Source organism: Strigops habroptila, chromosome 8 (assembly GCF_004027225.2).
Source record: "Strigops habroptila isolate Jane chromosome 8, bStrHab1.2.pri, whole genome shotgun sequence".
NCBI classification, from domain to species: domain Eukaryota; kingdom Metazoa; phylum Chordata; class Aves; order Psittaciformes; family Psittacidae; genus Strigops; species Strigops habroptila.
In genome coordinates this window covers 29,788,716-29,806,317 of record NC_044284.2, presented here as the reverse complement: position 1 = coordinate 29,806,317, position 17,602 = coordinate 29,788,716, and the positions used below count along the sequence as shown (strand labels likewise).

The 17,602-nt window shown below is 49.5% G+C and overlaps 1 protein-coding gene across 1 annotated transcript in view; it reads left to right on the top strand.

The window, feature by feature from the left end:
- The first annotated feature begins 5,131 nt into the window (after nt 1–5,131).
- LOC115611687 (histone-lysine N-methyltransferase MECOM-like) overlaps nt 5,132–17,602 on the top strand; it is a 154,079-nt gene continuing 141,608 nt past the window's right edge. The window contains exon 1 of the mRNA XM_030494984.1: nt 5,132–5,291. Within this exon, the coding sequence (XP_030350844.1) occupies nt 5,255–5,291 (37 nt within the window). The 5' untranslated portion in view covers nt 5,132–5,254. The remainder of the gene's footprint in view (nt 5,292–17,602) is intronic.

Sequence of the window (17,602 nt, the reverse complement as noted above, 5' to 3'; positions counted from 1 at the left end):
TTTTGGTTGCGGTTAGTTGATTTGTGAGTCCCCTTGTGCACTCGGGGGGGCGCTGCCACTGTCTGTTGGAAATGGGGACAGTGGCAACCCGAGCCTGCAGTGGGATCTCAAACCAGGGACCTCCAGCTCTTGGGTGTGGTGGAGCTCCTCTCCATTGCAGGTAGGGGGGATAGAGGAATGCTGAGACCAAGGGAGCAGTGCAAAGCAGGCCAGGACGTCTGCAGTGAGGTAGAAAAGCAGATTCAGCTCTCTGGTGCCCCTGTTTACCACACTGACCTCCACTCTGATCTTCCAATCCAGCTTCTAACCTGATAATTCCTCCCAGTTTTTCTTTCAGTCTCACCGTGGTGGAAATCCAAGTCCTTCCTACAGGCAGGATCAAGATCTGCTTCATAGCTGTCATCACATACCGTTTTCATGGGGAAATACTTCTAGCGGAGTACTTTGCAGGCCTTACCGGTATTCTGTTGGTGGCTCTCAAACCAATGAATGCATTTAATTCTCCCCAGCACTTGTGTTTTCGGTGACACCTTCACCAGGGACAGGATAATTCCAGGCCTGTGGATATTTGGAGCCAGCTTTGCTTCGGGAAGACGTCTGAACCGGGCCACAGGTGTGCGTCCCACGAAATCCCACTGTGGACTAATTTTATTCCTGGCTCCTGACAGTTCCCGGCGTGAGGCGTTCACCCGCGCTCTCACCCGGGACTGGCCCGCATGCTGCAGTGTCCCATCACGGCCGCGAGGGGGCGCCGCAGACCGCGGGGAGCCCGCGCAGCGAAGCGCAGGGGCGCGCAGGGGCGCGCAGGGGCCGGGGCGAGCCCCAGCCTTGGCGCCGGCGGCAACCGCGGAGCTCCGCAGGGCACCACGGCTCTTGCTGCGAGCAAAGCCGGCCTCCGCGGGCGCGCAGTCGTTCGCCGCGTATTTCTCTTCAAAGACGGGTCTAGTAGCGTGTCGGGGAGAAAGGGGCGGCCGGGTGGGGGGAGCGGCATTTGCTCCCCCACCTCTAAAGTCGTTTAAAGGCTCCGGCACGGGGCGCAAATAGGGAGGCTTTGTGCAGGCGTGTGAGTGAAGCACCGTGCAAAAGAAAGAAAAAAAGAAAAAAGGAAAAAAAGAAAAACCAAACACCCTCCCCCCCCCCCCAAACCCCAAGTGGTCATACCAGGTTTGTTAAGGAATCCGGTAAGTTATAGGAAGCAAAATTAAATGTCTGGTGCTTACACGACGGCATGTTTTACAAGGGAGAAGGAAACTGTGCAGAAAATGCATGGGCTTTTATTGTTGGTTTTCATTGCCTGTATTGTGGTGGATGCTTTATGCTACGGAGAGCAAGTTTAATTGAACCAGATCGCTGATTTCATATAGCAGGGGGCATGAGGTGGGGGTTTTTTGTTTTGTTTTCGGCGTTAACCGTTTCGGAGACTGGAGGCAGGCAGGACAGGGCTCCGCAGCCTCCGAGTTTCGAGCCAGCAAATAAAAACACATTACATAAACCCAAACACTGAGCCCGGTTATCAAAGCCTCAATCTCTCTCTATTATTTTCCCTTGTACTTGGTGCCCTTTTTCTTTTTCTTTTTCTTTTTTTTTTTTCTTTAATCACATCTGTCGTTCCCAGCCTTTCCCAGGAGTGCTCAGCAAAGCGGACAGCTTCCATGTGACCACCTAGCGCAGGAGGAATTTTCTACTGGGAAACTTGGGAGCGATTTTCTCCTTTCCCTTCCTTTCGAGAGCTCGGAAAAGAAAATGTGCATCTTCCCTGTAATTAAAGTCTCCGCATTTGTCCTCAGACTTCTCGGGTTTATTCAAACTTTTGTGCGTGTGTGTATATCGCCCCCGCCCCCCTTTCCGTGCATTTGTAAAGTAGCCCCATCTAGCAATGATAAATATCCCTGTTGATCACTTGATTGATTACCTCTCGGAAAGGTCACACGGGCTTGCAGTAATTTCCTTTTGCCTAAGGCTCCCTTTTCACTTTTACTCCCGCACGACAGCTCCGAGTATACAGGATCTTTATTTTTTGATTTTTAACCCCTAAAGAGCTCCCCGAAAACAATGCGTTGGTGAGAAGCGGGAGGGGAATCAGCCGGCGGGGCCGCGCTGCCCCAGCCCTCACGGCGCTCTCGGGGCGGGTCGGGGAGGCAGAGCCGCCCTCCCCTGCTCTCCCGCGGGCTCAGAATTCGGATTTAAACAACCAGACAAGCTATTAATTTACCCATGCTACCCAGGGTCCTGAACCCAATTAATTTCTAATAATTACAGCCCAAGGGGGCTGGAGAGATCCCTCTGCCTCCTTCCAGCCTCGCCACTCCGCGGCACCGAGGTCAGCGTATCATAATAAAGTGTATATTTGGAGAGTGATCAGCAGAACAGTGAGTTATTGCAGTGAATGAAAATTGTTTCCATTTTGGCTAATTGAGCCCGTGGCTGAAAGCTGGAGTTCTGAGGCTAAATAAAGAGAACTGTTTCATTTCGAGGGGGACTGGAAATCCCTGCATGGCTTTTCGGTCACCCAGCAAGGAGCTTAATTTCTTAACAGCGAACCTGAAATCAAGCGTTGGGTAAACAGTATTAATAATTGCATTACAATGATTAAATTAATCTTACTGGTAGCTAGGAGAATATAGATTGAGGTTGAATAGCACGATGTAAAGTTCACTGCACAAAGACAATAGCACAACAAATACCTCGATGAAGAATTCCAACTTTTCTCCAAGTAGGCTGCGGGGCTTGTTCGATTATAATGTAAGGAAGGGAAAATTTCCTGTTACGGAGAATGCACTGAAACCTGTGTGTGAAGGGGGGGGCGTTTTGTCTCCCACCCTATGTTAGAAATAGGTTTAATTCCACCCCTCCATCCAGAAAAGAAAAGAGAAGAAAAACAAACAAAACAAAGCAAGCCCCAAAATTTAAATATTTCTTTCCGGCCGCGGATGTGCTGCAAGCGCGCCCACAGCCGCGCAGCCCCGCAGCCCTGCGGCCGGCCGCGTCCTGCCCTGGAGGGAGCGGGGGCTGCCGGTGCGGAGGAGCCTCCTGGCGCAAACGAAACGGATCTCCCGAGGGGCTCGCAGGGACCTTTCGGGCAGGGGGACGAACCGGCGGGCCGCGGCGGGCGGGTGCCTGGGGCGGGCGGCTCGGCACCTGCCGGGATCCCGGGGCCGGCGGGCAGGTGGCCGTGACGGGCGAGCGCGGCCGGGGTCACGGCTGCCCGCCCGGGAAACCCGCATCTGCGCGCCCGGCCCGGCCGCGGGGCTCCCACGCGTGTTCCCAGCAGCGCCGGTCGCGGCCGCCCAGGGGGGAGGACGCGTACCTCTGCCCGGGCGGCGGCTTTGTCGGGGTCTCCGTTTAAACCGGGGAGCGGGGGGAGTTTTGCCAAGTTCACGGTTGTTTTCGGTTCTCCCCCCCAAGCGAACAGGCGCCGTGGGTCGGCGAGGAGAGGTGATATGGGGACACCCCGATGCAGCCCCTCAAGGAGAGGCGCTGTCTGCGAGCGAGGGCTGGGATCTGTAGTGCCAGTTCCCCGAGGGCGGCCCCGGTCCTGCCTCCGCCCGGGACAGCCCGGGCTGCGCAGTCGGAGGGGTGCGGCGGGTCTGCGGCCGGGGGAGGCCAAGCTCCACGCGTGTGCGCGGCCGCGCAGCCCCCTGCCCGCCTGCCCCTCCTGCTCGGGGGGGTGAGGTGCACACTGCCCGGCTGCAGGGGGATGCGGGGTGGGCGAAAGGCAGCTGCTGGGCCCTGAAAAAAATGAGAAACCCGATTTGCCACTTAAATATAACGACGGGCATCAAGGACGGCTCCGCAGAGCGAGTTCAAGTGCTTGCGCCTGTCTGCCGTGCCCCCGCCCCACTGCTCCAGCGCGGGGGGTGTAACCGGTGGGGTGCGGGGGGCGCTGGGCGGGGGGGGCGCTCCGCGGGCGGCCCCGATCCGCAGCACTGGCAGCTGGGGGGGAGTGTGTAATGGGGGGGGAGTGTGAAGGGGGAAGGGGCGATGCTGCGGATTTTATTAAAACAAAAAGTTGAGCAGCGTGTATGTACTGGCGCAGCCCCGAGTCTGAAAGATTGTAATTTTCTTTTATGGTGTCTGGCAGGATTTGCAACAGATATTAATGGGAACATAAATAGCGCATGGAAGGTATTGAACAAAACTGTTTAATGCAAGGAGGTTGTACCAGAGGAAAATCTATATGTAGTTTGGATTGATTCATACCTCGGACACAGCCATCCCCTAAAGGAGCTCCCAATTTCTGCGAGCTCCCTCTTTGATTGGCAAACCCTGTAATTAAAACAGATTAGAGCGGTGGGTTCACTGCTTTAAAAGCGGCTTTTTTTTTTTTTTTTTCCTTTCTTCTGCCCAACTGGTGGCTGCTGAGCCGAGTTCAAGGTGGGGAAAAAGCGTGTGCGCTGGGCAAGGGGGCATACCTAGTAAAACGTGTCATTAAGTTGTGTGTCTCGCTATATACGCAGAGATCTACGCTAGTTGCGGCCGGGTGAGAATAAACCATTTAAACGTTGCGAAGACGCCAGAAGAGCATTAATGTCACACACACATATATAAGTACATAAATGTAAAAAAAAAAAAGGGCAGAAAAAGGTAAAAAAGAAGGAAAAGGTTAAAAAAAAGCAAAAGGTAAAGAAAAATAGAAAAAGGTAAAAAAAGGAAAATAAGTAAAAGGTTTTTTAAAAAAGAAGTAAAAATAAAAGGTAAAAAATACAAAAAAGGATTAAAACAAGGTAAAAAAAAGAAAAAAGAGAAAAAGATAAAAGAAAAAGCGAAAAAATTGAAAAAGGTAAAAAAAAAAAAAATTAAATAAGGTAAAGGAGAAAGGTAAAACACAAGCGGAAGAGGTGAAGGAGAGGTGTCCCCTTCTCGACCCCCAGCCCCTGCCCCGCTCTGTCGGGCCGAGCAGGCAGCGCAGCGCAGCGGCAGCCCCTGGGCCCCTGCCCGCCCGGCCCGGCCCGGCCCGGCCCGGGGCCGCTGTCGGGTCTCCCCCGGCGGTGATGGATCGCTGCAAACTTTTTTTTGGCGGCGCTGAAATGTTGAAGAGCGGGGGGGAGCTGCCCGTGCGCATGTGCGAAGGTGTCCGAACTGACAATGCTGGAGAGATAGCGAGCCGGGATTGAGAGAAAGGGAGAGTGTGTGTGCGGGAGAGGGAGAGGAGAGCGGGAGAGGGGGAGCGAAAAAGGAGGAAAAGCTCCGGGAGGAGAAAAAAAAAAAAGCCCCCCCCCAACCCCACGCCAGCATCGGCCGCGGGACTGGCAGCATGCGATCCAAGGGCCGGGCGAGGAAGCTGGCCGCAAGTAGGTGCAATACCCCTTTCTCTTGGCTTTTCACCCTCCTTCTCTGCCATGTTGCACAGACATGTCTGATGCGGCGCGGAGCTCGCAGGCAACCTGCAGCATCCCCCCCTTCTCCACGGCCCGGCTCGGCTCGGCTCGGCTCGGCCCGGCCCGGCGGGGACCGGGAGGGGGCAGCCGGGGTGGGGGCTGCGGGCAGCCAGCGGGAGATGGGGAAGGAGTTGAGGAGAAGTTCAGTGGCGAGCGCTGGAAGTTGCTGCCGCTGCCGGGGGCTGGAGTGTGTGTGGGGGGGGTGGTCGGGAAAAGGGGGGTGCGAGTGGCTCCGGGCCCTATAGTGGGCGCTGTCGGCTGTCGGCAGGGCCGGGGGGGTGTGGGGGTGTGAGAGTGTGTGTGTGTGTGTGCGTGTGCGCGGAGGGGCAGCGGCAGCCCGCGGGGCAGGCGGCGAGTCCCGGGCGCAGGTAGCCGGCGCGGAGCTACCGGGGACACCACGCCGGCCGCGGGCTTGTGCCAAAAACCACCCCCAAACCGCGCGTGGGAGCGGGCCGTGCGTGGGGCCGCGCGGGGCGGGGGGCACCACGCATGGCCGGGGATGCCCCGCTCGGGAGGGGGGGTGTAGGGGGGGCGGTCGGAGCGGCTCGCAGCGCGCTGGGGTCCCCGCTCCAAGGCGAGGTAAATGCTGTCATTTCAGGCGCTTTTCCAGCACTTTTTATACAGTTTGGCCGCCCGAAGGTCTGTGTTCCGCGAGGCGAGGGCTCGGCCGTCCACACGCAAAGTCCGACTTATTTAATTGTTCTTACTCTCCCCCATCTGTTTCTCCTTTATGAAGGGGAGCTTTACTTTTAACTGCTGCAGTTTTGGGGCTTATGTTTTTATTTTCCTTTTTTTTTTTTATTCTTTTTTCTTTTCTTTTTTTGAATCAACAACAAAACTTCGCCCGCTTTCGCGTCCTATTTTAAAAGCAACTGATGTCTTTATTTTCTCTGACACATCTGGGCAAATTTCATTTGATATCCATGGCGATGGCAACTCACATTCCCGACTGAAAAAAAACAAATGGGCAGGCGAAAAAAGAAAAACAAAACCCAAAAAAGGTCGGATGAAATGTTGCGTAAGTTGCGTGAGGTAAAAAGCAGATTCTTATTTATTCTTTATTTGTGAAGGGGAAAAAATGTAGAGGAGCTTGGAAAAGGGGAAGTGAAAGATGCCTCCGGATCACCATCAGCTTTTCTGTGAACCTCAACAATAACAGCAGCAACCTGCATTTGATGAGGGGATTTTAAAGTGGATAATCCAGCGCCCACAATTTAAAACCAAATATATTGTTAAATCTCCAGGTTGCCATCCCTTCTTTGGAGGTAATTAAGGGGAAAAAATGAGTAATTCTCACACCCCCGACAAAATCCCTCAGGTTTCTTTGCCTCTCCCTTGCTTTTTTCGCTGCGCAGCGACGCAGGGCTGCTGCTGCTCCTGTTCCCGCTCCTGATCTCGCTCCCGCTGCTCCTCCTGCTCCGCGGGCGAGATCCCACCGTCTGCAAAGTTTCTGCTCTGGGCTCTCGCTGCAGCAGCAGCACTTCCCCCCCGCCCCCGACAGATGCGTTGCATTAAATAATCCTTCGGTTACAATCCGCTCATAAAGGAAATCATATTTAAAAAGCCGGGATATTTTTTTCCCTCGTGTGATTCTTTCCCCCCCGAAGAACGTCTCACTTCTACGGCAAGTGAAAGGAGGGTTGGAGGCGACCCCTGTAATTTAGTTGTTCGTGAGGAAAAGTTTTTAGCTTTTCAGTTCTTTCCGGCTGGGTTGGGAAGAGAAAAGAGTTCGTAGCCTTCACCCTCCTCCGTGGAAAACTGTGTAGATCGGGACCAAGTGCACTTCTGGTGTTACGTCGCTTTTACTGCTTCGTGCGTGAAACAAAAATCGGCCCGATGGCGCGGCTATCGCTGATACGCGGGGAAGCTTTTTACTCTTCATTAAGGGAGAATCCCTGAAGCGCGCATGTTCTTGACCTCAGTGTAAAATTGCTGAAAACCAATTTGGAGGCTTTGCCCCCCCAATAAAAAAAAAAAAGAAAAAGAAAAAGAAAAAAACACCCAAAATAAAAGAAGAAACAAGCAAAGCCACGCGGGGAATAGCTAGTGAATTTGTTAAAGGTCAAGCTGTAAAAATAAGAGGAAAAACCACGCTGAAGGCTTTGTCCCCGCCACGCTTTCGGGAGACAGCTGATGGGGTACGGGCCCGGGGGGTGCAGGCCTGGGGTGCTGGCCCGGCCGCCCGCATCGCGCTGCACCTGCGCGGGCATCCCCGCTCCGCGCCGCTCCGCGCCCCGGCCCTGGGGCAGCTGCTTTTCCACTCGGGTGGGTTTGTGCCCGCCTGGTGGAACCGTATCCCCGAATAACCCCCGGGCCGGGGCAGCTCCCAGCCACCCAGCAGCCTCATAAAGAGCCAGGAGGTGATCAGATTAGGGGAACACACGGGAAAAAGGAGGCACTTGTTACTTTTACACTTTATCACCACTTTTTTACAGGCAATTTAGTGCAGCCAAGGTAGATCCAGATCCCTCCAACCATCTGAGATAGTAAAATAACACTTTCCTAAGTTTCAGCAGGTTTCCTGCGCCTGTAATTTGCCTCAGTCTAGTACTTAAAAGGCTTGATTGAAAAACAGAGTTGGCAAGTTTATTTGCCTGTTTAAGGCTCTGTGCGGGAATTTGTTTTCGAGCAGGGAAATGTTTGCCGTGCCCGGGCTCCTGGCCCTCTCTGCGGCGCGGTTTCTTTGCCACCGCTTTACTTTCGCCTCTACCTCCCGCCGCCGGCACCGTGGGTCCGTAACACCCCCGCCGGGGGGCAGCGGGGCGGCTGGCGGCACCGCGCAACCAGCCCCGGGCCACCGACACCGCCTCGGCCCGGCCCGGCCCGGCGGCACCCCCAGTGCGGCGCCGTCCCCAAGTGGCTCCTGCGTGGCGGGTGCGGGCACGGGGGGCTGCGGGGCCGGGCGAGACAATCCCATTATACGCCGGGCACATTTTCACCAGGCTCCTCATTAACCCTTCTCAGCGGGGAGAGCGCGCGTGTGGCTTGTCGTTTCTTTCCTTCTGCTTCCTCTTCCTCTGTTTCTCCCTCCTCTGTTTCTCCCTCCCTCCCTCCCTTCCTTCCTTCCTTCCTTCCTTCCTTCCTTCCTTCCTTCCTTCCTCCCTCCCTCCCTCCCTCCCTCCCTTCCTCCCTCCCTCCCTCCCTCCCTTCCTTCTTGTCTTCCTCCCTCCCTCCCTCCCTTCCTTCTTGTCTTCCTCCCTCCCTTCCTCCCTTCCTTCTTGTCTTCCTCCCTCCCTTCCTCCCTTCCTCCCTCCCTCCCTTCCTCCCTTCCTTCTTCTCTCCCTCTCTCCCTCCCTCCCTCCCTCCCTTCCTTCTTCCCTCCCTTCCTTCCTTCCTTCCTCCCTCCCTCCCTTCCTTCCTCCCTCCCTTCCTCCCTTCCTTCTTGTCTTCCTCCCTCCCTTCCTCCCTTCCTCCCTCCCTCCCTCCCTCCCTTCCTTCTTCTCTCCCTCCCTCCCTCCCTCCCTTCCTTCTTCCCTCCCTCCCTCCCTCCCTCCCTCCCTCCCTCTCTCCCTTCCTCCTTCCTTCCTTCCTTCCTTCCTTCCTTCCTTCCTTCCTTCCTTCCTTCCTTCCTTCCTTCCTTCCTTCCTTCCTTCCTTCCTTCCTTCCTTCCTTCCTTCCTTCCTTCCTTCCTTCCTTCCTCCCTCCCTCCCTCCCTCCCTCCCTCCCTCCCTCTTTTTTTCCCTCTTCTTCTTCCTTCCCTCCTTGCTTCCCTTCCTCTTCTTCTCCCTCTTTCCTCTCTCTCTGTTGCTGTTTCTCTCTGTCTCCCACCATCTCTTACTCGGGGCCAAGAGCCACCACTGAGTTTGGGACCACCTTTGTGCCACTGCGCAGGCGATGCAGCCTGGGGCTGAGGCCAGGGCTGAGCTGCGCAGTGCATCCGGGCTGTTCCCCGGCCACCCTGGGCCAGCCACGGCGCGGGGCAGAGAAAGGACACAAAGGAAAGGGACGGTCCGAAAGGCGAGCTAGTTATTAATACATCCCTGCTTGTAAATGAAATATGTAACCGTTGTTAATTAACGCTGTTTACACGGGGTACAAGAAACTTAAGAAATGTTTCTACAAAGGGGAAGGAACTGTTTACAAAACTCTTTCAAAAGTGTGACATATTGCTGCAGTTCCAGCACTAAAAAGCCAAACACACTTACACGCCTTTGAAGTTGGCTGGCTGAGGCAACATTATTTGACTCAGATTCAGATATTGCTTGTGGGTATAACTAATGGCTTTTACCTAGTTAGTGGGCTGGGAGGGGCAAGGGCCTGGGCGCCATGGCCATTGGGTCCCTCCAGAGAGCTGGGGCTGGATCCCCGCCAGCTCTGTACAATGTCAACATTGAATATTTGAATTCCCAGACTCTATTTAACAACTTTCTAAATAAATAAACTCATTGTGTGTCTGTGTTTAAAATTATTTCACCTCTTTCACGAAAGCTACAGCATCTCATTACACCGGCCTCTCAGGCTGCTTTTCCCCCTTTTCTTTCCAAACAAACATAAATGTAGCTGAGCATGTATTTTTTTCCTTCCCCTGCCTCGTATCTCTCCTTCTCTCCCCTTCTCACTCTCTGTCTTCTTGTGAAGCACGAGTGGAAGCTGCCCGCGCACCCCACAGCGTCCTCAGTGGGACGGCTCTGTGCACCCTTGCTATCTAATCAGAACTAAAACCAAAGCCAGGTTCACCAAGTCAGTTAAATATTAATCATTTCTAAAAGGAGGCCCATGCGAGTGCCATTGCTGCAGCAGTGCCCTGTACATACTCAATCATTTTGGCTGCTGTACCACAGGCAGGCTCCAGGGACAGCTTTCATTGTTGTTGCCGTAAATGGCTATTAGTGTTCATATTCACCTATTCCTGGAGTTATTTAAGTGCACGTAAGTGTGCATGTGTCTGTGCTTATGTATATGTGTGCATATGTGTGCGTTTGTAACATAGCTTTCTGTTTATGCCCCGGAGATACATATATCTCCGTGTGTGTGTGTGTATATGTATATATATATGTATAACATAGTGATATGTGTGTGTGCACATACAGAGAGAAAAGCAAGTAACTACTTGATACCTGCAAGTGCAATTAATGTATGTACTGGTTTAGAGTGGGGTTGTGGGTGTGCATAGGCTCCCGGGGTGCTTGCAGCCTGCACACCTAAGTTTGAACATCTGCATAGGCTCTGAGACATTGTGGGTGTGTATGGAGAACACACAGTTGGTATACAGGAGCCTATATGTTGTTCCCTGGGATGCTTCCCAAAAGCTCTAACTGTGTACTTCTGTGGTGGAAGTATTCATTGTAAAATATTTATTGGCTCCACATGTGAGTAAAGGTGTCTGGCCAGAGAAAGCATTTCTGGCTGTCCTGGGAGCACAGCTCCCTGATAAAGCCACCTAAGTTGCTGAGGAAGAAAGTGGAATGAATTTTCTGACAGGACAGGTACATGGTGCAGGAGGATAAAGGAAAGGATCACTGACTGCTTCAGCCCAGGGTGGATGAGGAAAGGGCAGTGGGAAGCACGCAGAGTTTTATAAATCTCAGGTAAAGAAGCCTTGTCCACGGAAATTGCCTTGCTTTGCAGTAAACCACTTTCTAAACAGATGTACTTTAACTTTGGAAGGGCTTGTTCAGACAGTTAGGTTTCTGACCAAGAATTCGTGTTATTTGTTTATTTAAAATTTAACTAGGTTTGCTGTCGTTTTTGGAGCAACTTGGTGCTCTTTTGCTGTAATTTAATACAATCAGTTTTACATCACTTCAGTCTAGTCAGGCAAGGAGTGGCTTATGAAGAGCAGAAAGAGGTTTAATCCCACATGATTTTCAAACTAACGGGTACATGTGTCATGTTATCCAGTAGAAAGAGCTAGAACTGGACAAATGCAGATTAGAAGTACATTTTATAGTTTAGGTAGTGAAGGTATTTAACCAGTAAAACAATTTACTGAGAGCTGGGTGTATTTCAACATCACTGAAATTCCTTTGTCTTAATTAAAGTTGGCTGTTTTCTAAAAGATATGCGCTAATCCAAACAGGAATTAATTTAGGGAATTCGCATAGTCTGTATTATATAGGGGGGCAGACTATTCTTCCTGGTTTAATAATCTATACACCTAGTTAAAGCAAAGCTGTTTCGTATGGAGACATAAGATGACGGCTGGGATCACAGGAATGCACTTAAAAACTAAATGGCCATTAAAAAACTTGGGTTCAACTCAGACAACGCAGAACCAATGGCTGGCTCAAAATCTTTTCTATCCTTACCACTGCTTATATGTATCACAGGTGTCCCTGGAGCTCTGCTGGGCTCAGGGGTGTCCTGTCCCTGTGTTTAAGAACAAAGGGAAGCATGGGGATTGTGAAGATGGGAAGGAGGAATAGTGTGTACACACTGAGGTTAGGATACAGAGAACGGGGTCTGGGGTTGCAGAGGTTAGGTTGCTGCTCTGGTGGCTTTCCATTGGGTTCTTGCCATGTTTATGTGCAACTGGTTGCTGCTGCAGCTCTTAACACACAGACTAGGAACCAGACAAGACCAATATAGGTCGTAATACGAACCAGTAAGCATGAGAATGCACCTCCAGGCTCCCTTTGCTGCAGGACCTGCTGGAGGGAGTTGTTTGCTGGCACATAAGCTCAGCTAAGTAACAGCGAGGTGGTGAAGGGGATGGAGAAGCTAAAGAGAAGTGCATGTTGTTATGCCCAGGACTTCATCTATTTGCATTGCCATTTTATATGAAAAAAAAGTGCTCAGGGTATAATCATTTGTTGACTTTATGTTCCCTCCCTTTTGTTTGCATTTCCAGGCTATAGCGAAACATTGCCTTCTCCAGTGCTGCTGGAAGAAAAGGCAGCCACAGAGCCGTGTGGGAGGAGGGAAGCTAGCCTGCGATGAACATTGTATTTGGTGCTAAATATGTAACAAAGCGAAAGAAATGTGAGCTAATCCAGCAATAGGAGTTGGGAAGTGAAATACAATTCATTTTATTTCAGGGTTTAATTTTGTGGTCTGTTTCGGTGAAGCATTATCTTTTAAACTAGGATATATGCAATGACATAAAACCCCACTACCTTAAGGGAATGTCAAAGTTTGATCTTCAAATAAAGGAAATTCAAAGTTAAGGCTGAAATGTACCACATGGCCTCCAAGTCCTAGGAACAACAGGAGGCAAGGAAGTAGCTAAAGGTATGGGCTGCACTTTAAAACGAGTCCAGCAACTATGAAGCCGCCAGTGCTTGTTGCAGATACACAGCACGGTTTGAGCTGGGATTTGTAGTGACTAGAGAAAGGCTGGCTCAACAAGATCCACAGTGATCTTGAGTCTTTTTGGAAATCTTGGCTGATCTGTGATGAGCATGAGTTTTACGGTGAAGGGATTACAGGTCTGGGCTTAATTTATGCAATAGAAACACTCTGTCCCCTTCGGCACCGGCAGCTTTTGTTTAGAAAATCTTATCCTGGAGCAAAATTTTGGTTCAGAAAAGAGATATACCCAAGTTACAGCTTTATTCCTTTTCCGAGGAACTGCTCATATGTCTGAATGGGTGCACTACTTTTTAGCCCTGTTTAAACTAAATTTAAATTGCCTGTAAAATAATCTGCAGAATGGAAACTGTCACACAACTGTAGCCCTTGCTCCCTGACCCAAACCCATATTCCATTGCAAAGCAGTGCACTGCTGTTTCATGATTACAATAAGTTAGAAACCAGAAGAGCAAGACTTCTATGAATAGGTTATTTTTGGCAATTGCATCACCAATTATGTATAAAATTTCAAAAAAATATGAGTTCTGCCAGTTTGATCTCTGAGAGGGCTACAGAAAATGAAAGCTTTGAGACTGCTGTAACATCATACTATTTTGTCTATTAGATATCATTAGATTACCAGAATACTGAAACCTTCATATCAACCAATCTAACAAAAATTTCCCAGGTGGTTTAAATTAAAAAATTAGCCATAAATATATTTTGTATAATGCAATTTATTATGGATGTTTATTGTGTGCAGTGGGAAAATGTTTGGTTTCGGATGATCTTACTGTATAACATGTGCCCTACTGAAACTGTTTATACTGCAGCAGCCTGCAAAGGCCCCAGCCTAATTCTGAGACAGGCTGGGCTACACGCTTCGAAAGCCACAGGAAGGCAAAGCCCTTCCCCTGGAAAGCCAAAGGGGCAACAACATCTCGTAGGGGACATGTGCAACAGAAAAACTTGGCAGTGGAGGAAGAGATGAATGGTAGAGAAAACCAGAGGATGGTTCAAGGCAGTGTTGTTTACTAGGCAAAATGGGATTAAAATGATACTAGCTCCCAGCTGGTCCTGTTATACTGGGGTGGGGACTTACCTGTGGCCAAGGAATGTTTTGCCTCCCACATCCCATGTTATTCAAGCTTTCTCTTATTTCAGCCACGTTTGGCGACCGGGGCTCTGTATTCGTACCCTCCTGTGACTCCAGATTTGCCCTTCTGCAGCAGACAGAGGGGATTACCCTAGCTCTAGGGGTCCCTGTGACAGACACATCCACCCTCCATGGGATGCTGTGACAGGGAGCTGATGGCTTCAGAAAAACATCTCCTGCCCCCTCTCCTGTTCTTTTGCACAAAGTCCATATGCTGGCAAGGGTGAAACCGTTCCTCAGTTGAAAAAAAAGTCTCCTCAAATCCTCCCTCCCCCAAGCTCCTTCACACATGTATTAACACCAAACTGGCAAAGCCAATGGAAAAGAATTTTGCATTTTGGCAGCAGAGCTGGCTCAGCGCTTGCTGCAGGCCTTATCCCAAACCCGCCAGAGCTGAAGAGCCTCGTACTGACTTCAGTGGGCTTTGGATCAGGTCTGGACAGGAGGAATCCACTTCCCTTCGTTCTCGGGGGGGGGGTGTGTGGTTATCAGCAGCTTTTGCTCTGTGGTGTGCCCCAACATGCAATGTTGTAACAGATACCTAGATTTACATCAGTGTAAGTGAATTAGGTTGGGCCTATAATCTGGCCTCATTTAAGAGTCATTTTAGCCATTACAATGAAATATGAACGCCGCTGATGGGGGGACTGCGGTGACTTTGCATACTTGTTTCCTGCTGTGCCCCATCCATTCCCTGTGCTCTCCGTCTCTCCCATAGGTCGAGGACTATTGGGGGCTGTGGCGGGCACTCAGGGGGTGTGCAAGGGGTCCAGGACCCCTGGCTTGTACTGCAGGGCTCTGCATCCCAAGGACTGTGCTTCTCCAAATAGCCTGAATTTGTGCCTTCTAAACAAATAGCTTTGCTGTTGAAAGTGCCTGGTGCCTGTAGTACCATTTAATGCCTCCCCATTTCATCTCAGACTTGAAGAAGGTATGTGAGAGACAAGCACTGACTGCTGGGAAAAAATCACCCCAAACATGTCTAAAATGCAGCTTGAGTCACTGGTGTTGCTGATATTTTTGATTTAAAAACCATTTAACATTTCCAGCGTTTGACAGAAATGATTAACCTTTCCCTCCTGAAAACTCTTTGTGATTTGAACTTACTGTGGCACGTTTTATTTACTTGCACCTTGGTGAGGAATTAAGCAATGCTTTTTCGGAGTTTTAATTTTTCCCATTCTCTTTGTGGCTCCCTATAAAGGAAGAAAAGGAAACATGTTGTTTGAAAGAATTTTGAAGTGATGTTTCTATTTTACTTTTTTTAGGCTCTTGATGTATTTTTGGCTGCAGGGACTGGCATGAAGTATTGGTCTAAGAATACATAACATCAAAAAGCAGAGGGATATCAGCTGTATCTGAGTTAACAGCACTACTTTATACTTTTGCTGTCTCGTTGTTACTGTATCATGAGAATGATAATTCACAGTGATAATGAAGACTTGTTAATTGTAAAAGATAAACAGTACTATATATTTGTCCTGATTCTTTCAGTTCATATAGTAAGAAATATCCCAGTAGTCACTGGCTGCCTGTGTAGGAGCTATTAAGCATTTATGCTCCACCTAGATAATTACCATCCTGGAGTTTATGGTACATGGTGTGATGGAAGATACCAGATGGAGCCAAGGTAACTGAGAAATGAAGAAATGATGCACTAGGTCACTTCAGATGATGCAGATCAGAAAGATCTGGCGCAATAAAACCATGCGGTGTCTTTAATATCAGTGACCAGACTCAGGATGAGAGAAAAGGTGACATTATCTGTATTGAACCAATGTCCTGAGTGAAAACAGAACCAAGACTGAGCCAGAAGGGATGGAACAAAGTCAGACCCAGGATGGGGGGATGCAGCAAAGCTTCTCAACTGGTGCTTTCACCATGCTCTGTGTTGAAGGATCAGCCATGGACCAAAACCAAAAGATTTATTTCCAACCTGACATTATTATTTATTATGACTTGAATTAAAGCAGCAACCACAGAACCCAGCCAAGACTGGATGCCTGTTGTGCTGAGCTTTGTGCAAACATGGGCAGTTCACACAGAGCTTAGGCCCTAAGAAATGCAGATTAAACATTGGGCCTGCTGCCCTGTATATGCAATTACAGCATCGTTGGAGGCAGTAATAAAATCCTAGGGAGAAATGGATGCTTTAAGGAAAATCCATGGAGTAGAGACTGTGGAGTGCTAGGCTTTCCACTTACACATGGGTGGATGTGCTTCAGCTTTAATCCCATCAGTCCTCTCCCTCTGCCAGCAAATGGTCCCCCTGGCTCCATTTTAGACAACCCTATTATTTTTGGCTGTGTCTGTAACCTTGGGTGATCAAGCTGCATTAAGCTATGAGTATCCTTGCAGCATCACCCACTTGCTTTCAAAGAAAACAGCTCTGGAGGAAGAGGGCAATACCGGCAGATAATCCAGCCCTATAAAAACCCTGGGTTGTGGTTCCAGCCTGCTTTCCACCTGGGTGCTGCAAGAGGGACTCGAGCAGTGTGGCTGGCAAGTGCCAGCAACCAAAAAGTCCCCCAAGCCTATAAGGTTTATTAAGGTTCTTTTTAAGTCTGTGCCAATAAAAAGGGTCCACGCAACCTCTGAGTGAGGCTTCATAAGCCCTTTTTTATGTTTGGATAATTTAGAGCCAAACCGTCATGGAGTTCACATAGAGAAATACCTCATGGAGCATCACAAACTGCAAAGAAAATATATTGAGGAAAGAGAGGGCTGATAATTTTACGGCTTTCCTTGATGCTAGGCAGTAAAATGGGCTTTATTTAGCAGTTTCTTAACTTCTGATTGCAATTTTGTTACCAATGCAACAGGTTTAGGTGTAGTATTTTGTAAATAGGAAGGAATGTCAGAAGCCAGGGTGCTAGGGCTTTGTGCATAGCACCTGGACCTGCCACAGGAAGCAGTGCCACACACTCCTGGTTTGCCAAATGTTTGATCTTTCGATCAGACCATGAGGTAGGACATGGCAGCAGCACTCAGCTCTGCTGTGAAAAGCTGTAGATTGAGCCCAGCATGGCTGGGTAGCCTGTGGAAGGAATAGTCCTTTTAAAGCCAACTGAATAGTTTGACATGGGCCCAAGGATGAGCAACATACACTTATTTTTGGAGGGTGAAGCATTTTTAAATTGAAATACATTTAAGAGCCCTGATTTTTACAGATGAGGTGATCATCGCAATCTCAAGGCTCACTTTCCAAACCAGAGGATATTAAAATCACTTGTCCCTTAGCTTTTTGACAAAAATATGTGTGTGTAAATCCAGGTCCAGAATTCCTTCAATGGGATTTACAAGATAAACCTCCACTACGTTTGCTCCTCACACAAATATTTATTTTGTACTCTGCATGGTTCATCTTTTAAAAATCTATTTTACAATGTAATAATTCACACTCACTTCTCTTTGGGAAGTCATTTATAGAAGGAAGATTAAATGTGGCTAGCATTAGAGGGAGTACTGCTGATACGTGCAACAACTCAAAATGTTGAGGGAAGTGATTATGGGTATGGGAGAAGATGCCATCTTGACCTTGGCGGTTTGTTTATTAGACACTAAATTATGGACATTTCTTCTTCCAGTTATAGCTGGTCTGAGGACTCAGATATAACCTCAAAAGTCCTTTCTTGGGTTTTAAACAGAATTTAGACATCATTTGTGCTCAGTACTATTCATGCAGCTTGAATGAGAAAAGGGAATGCAGAGACCACTATGGTAAGGGAAAAAAAAAGAAAGAAGAAACCAGAGAAAAAAGGAGTATTCATCCAGATGGCTGTATTTCCTTTTCAAAAGGTTTCCCTTCCTGGTGCCACAGAGCAGAGAGAATGAGAAA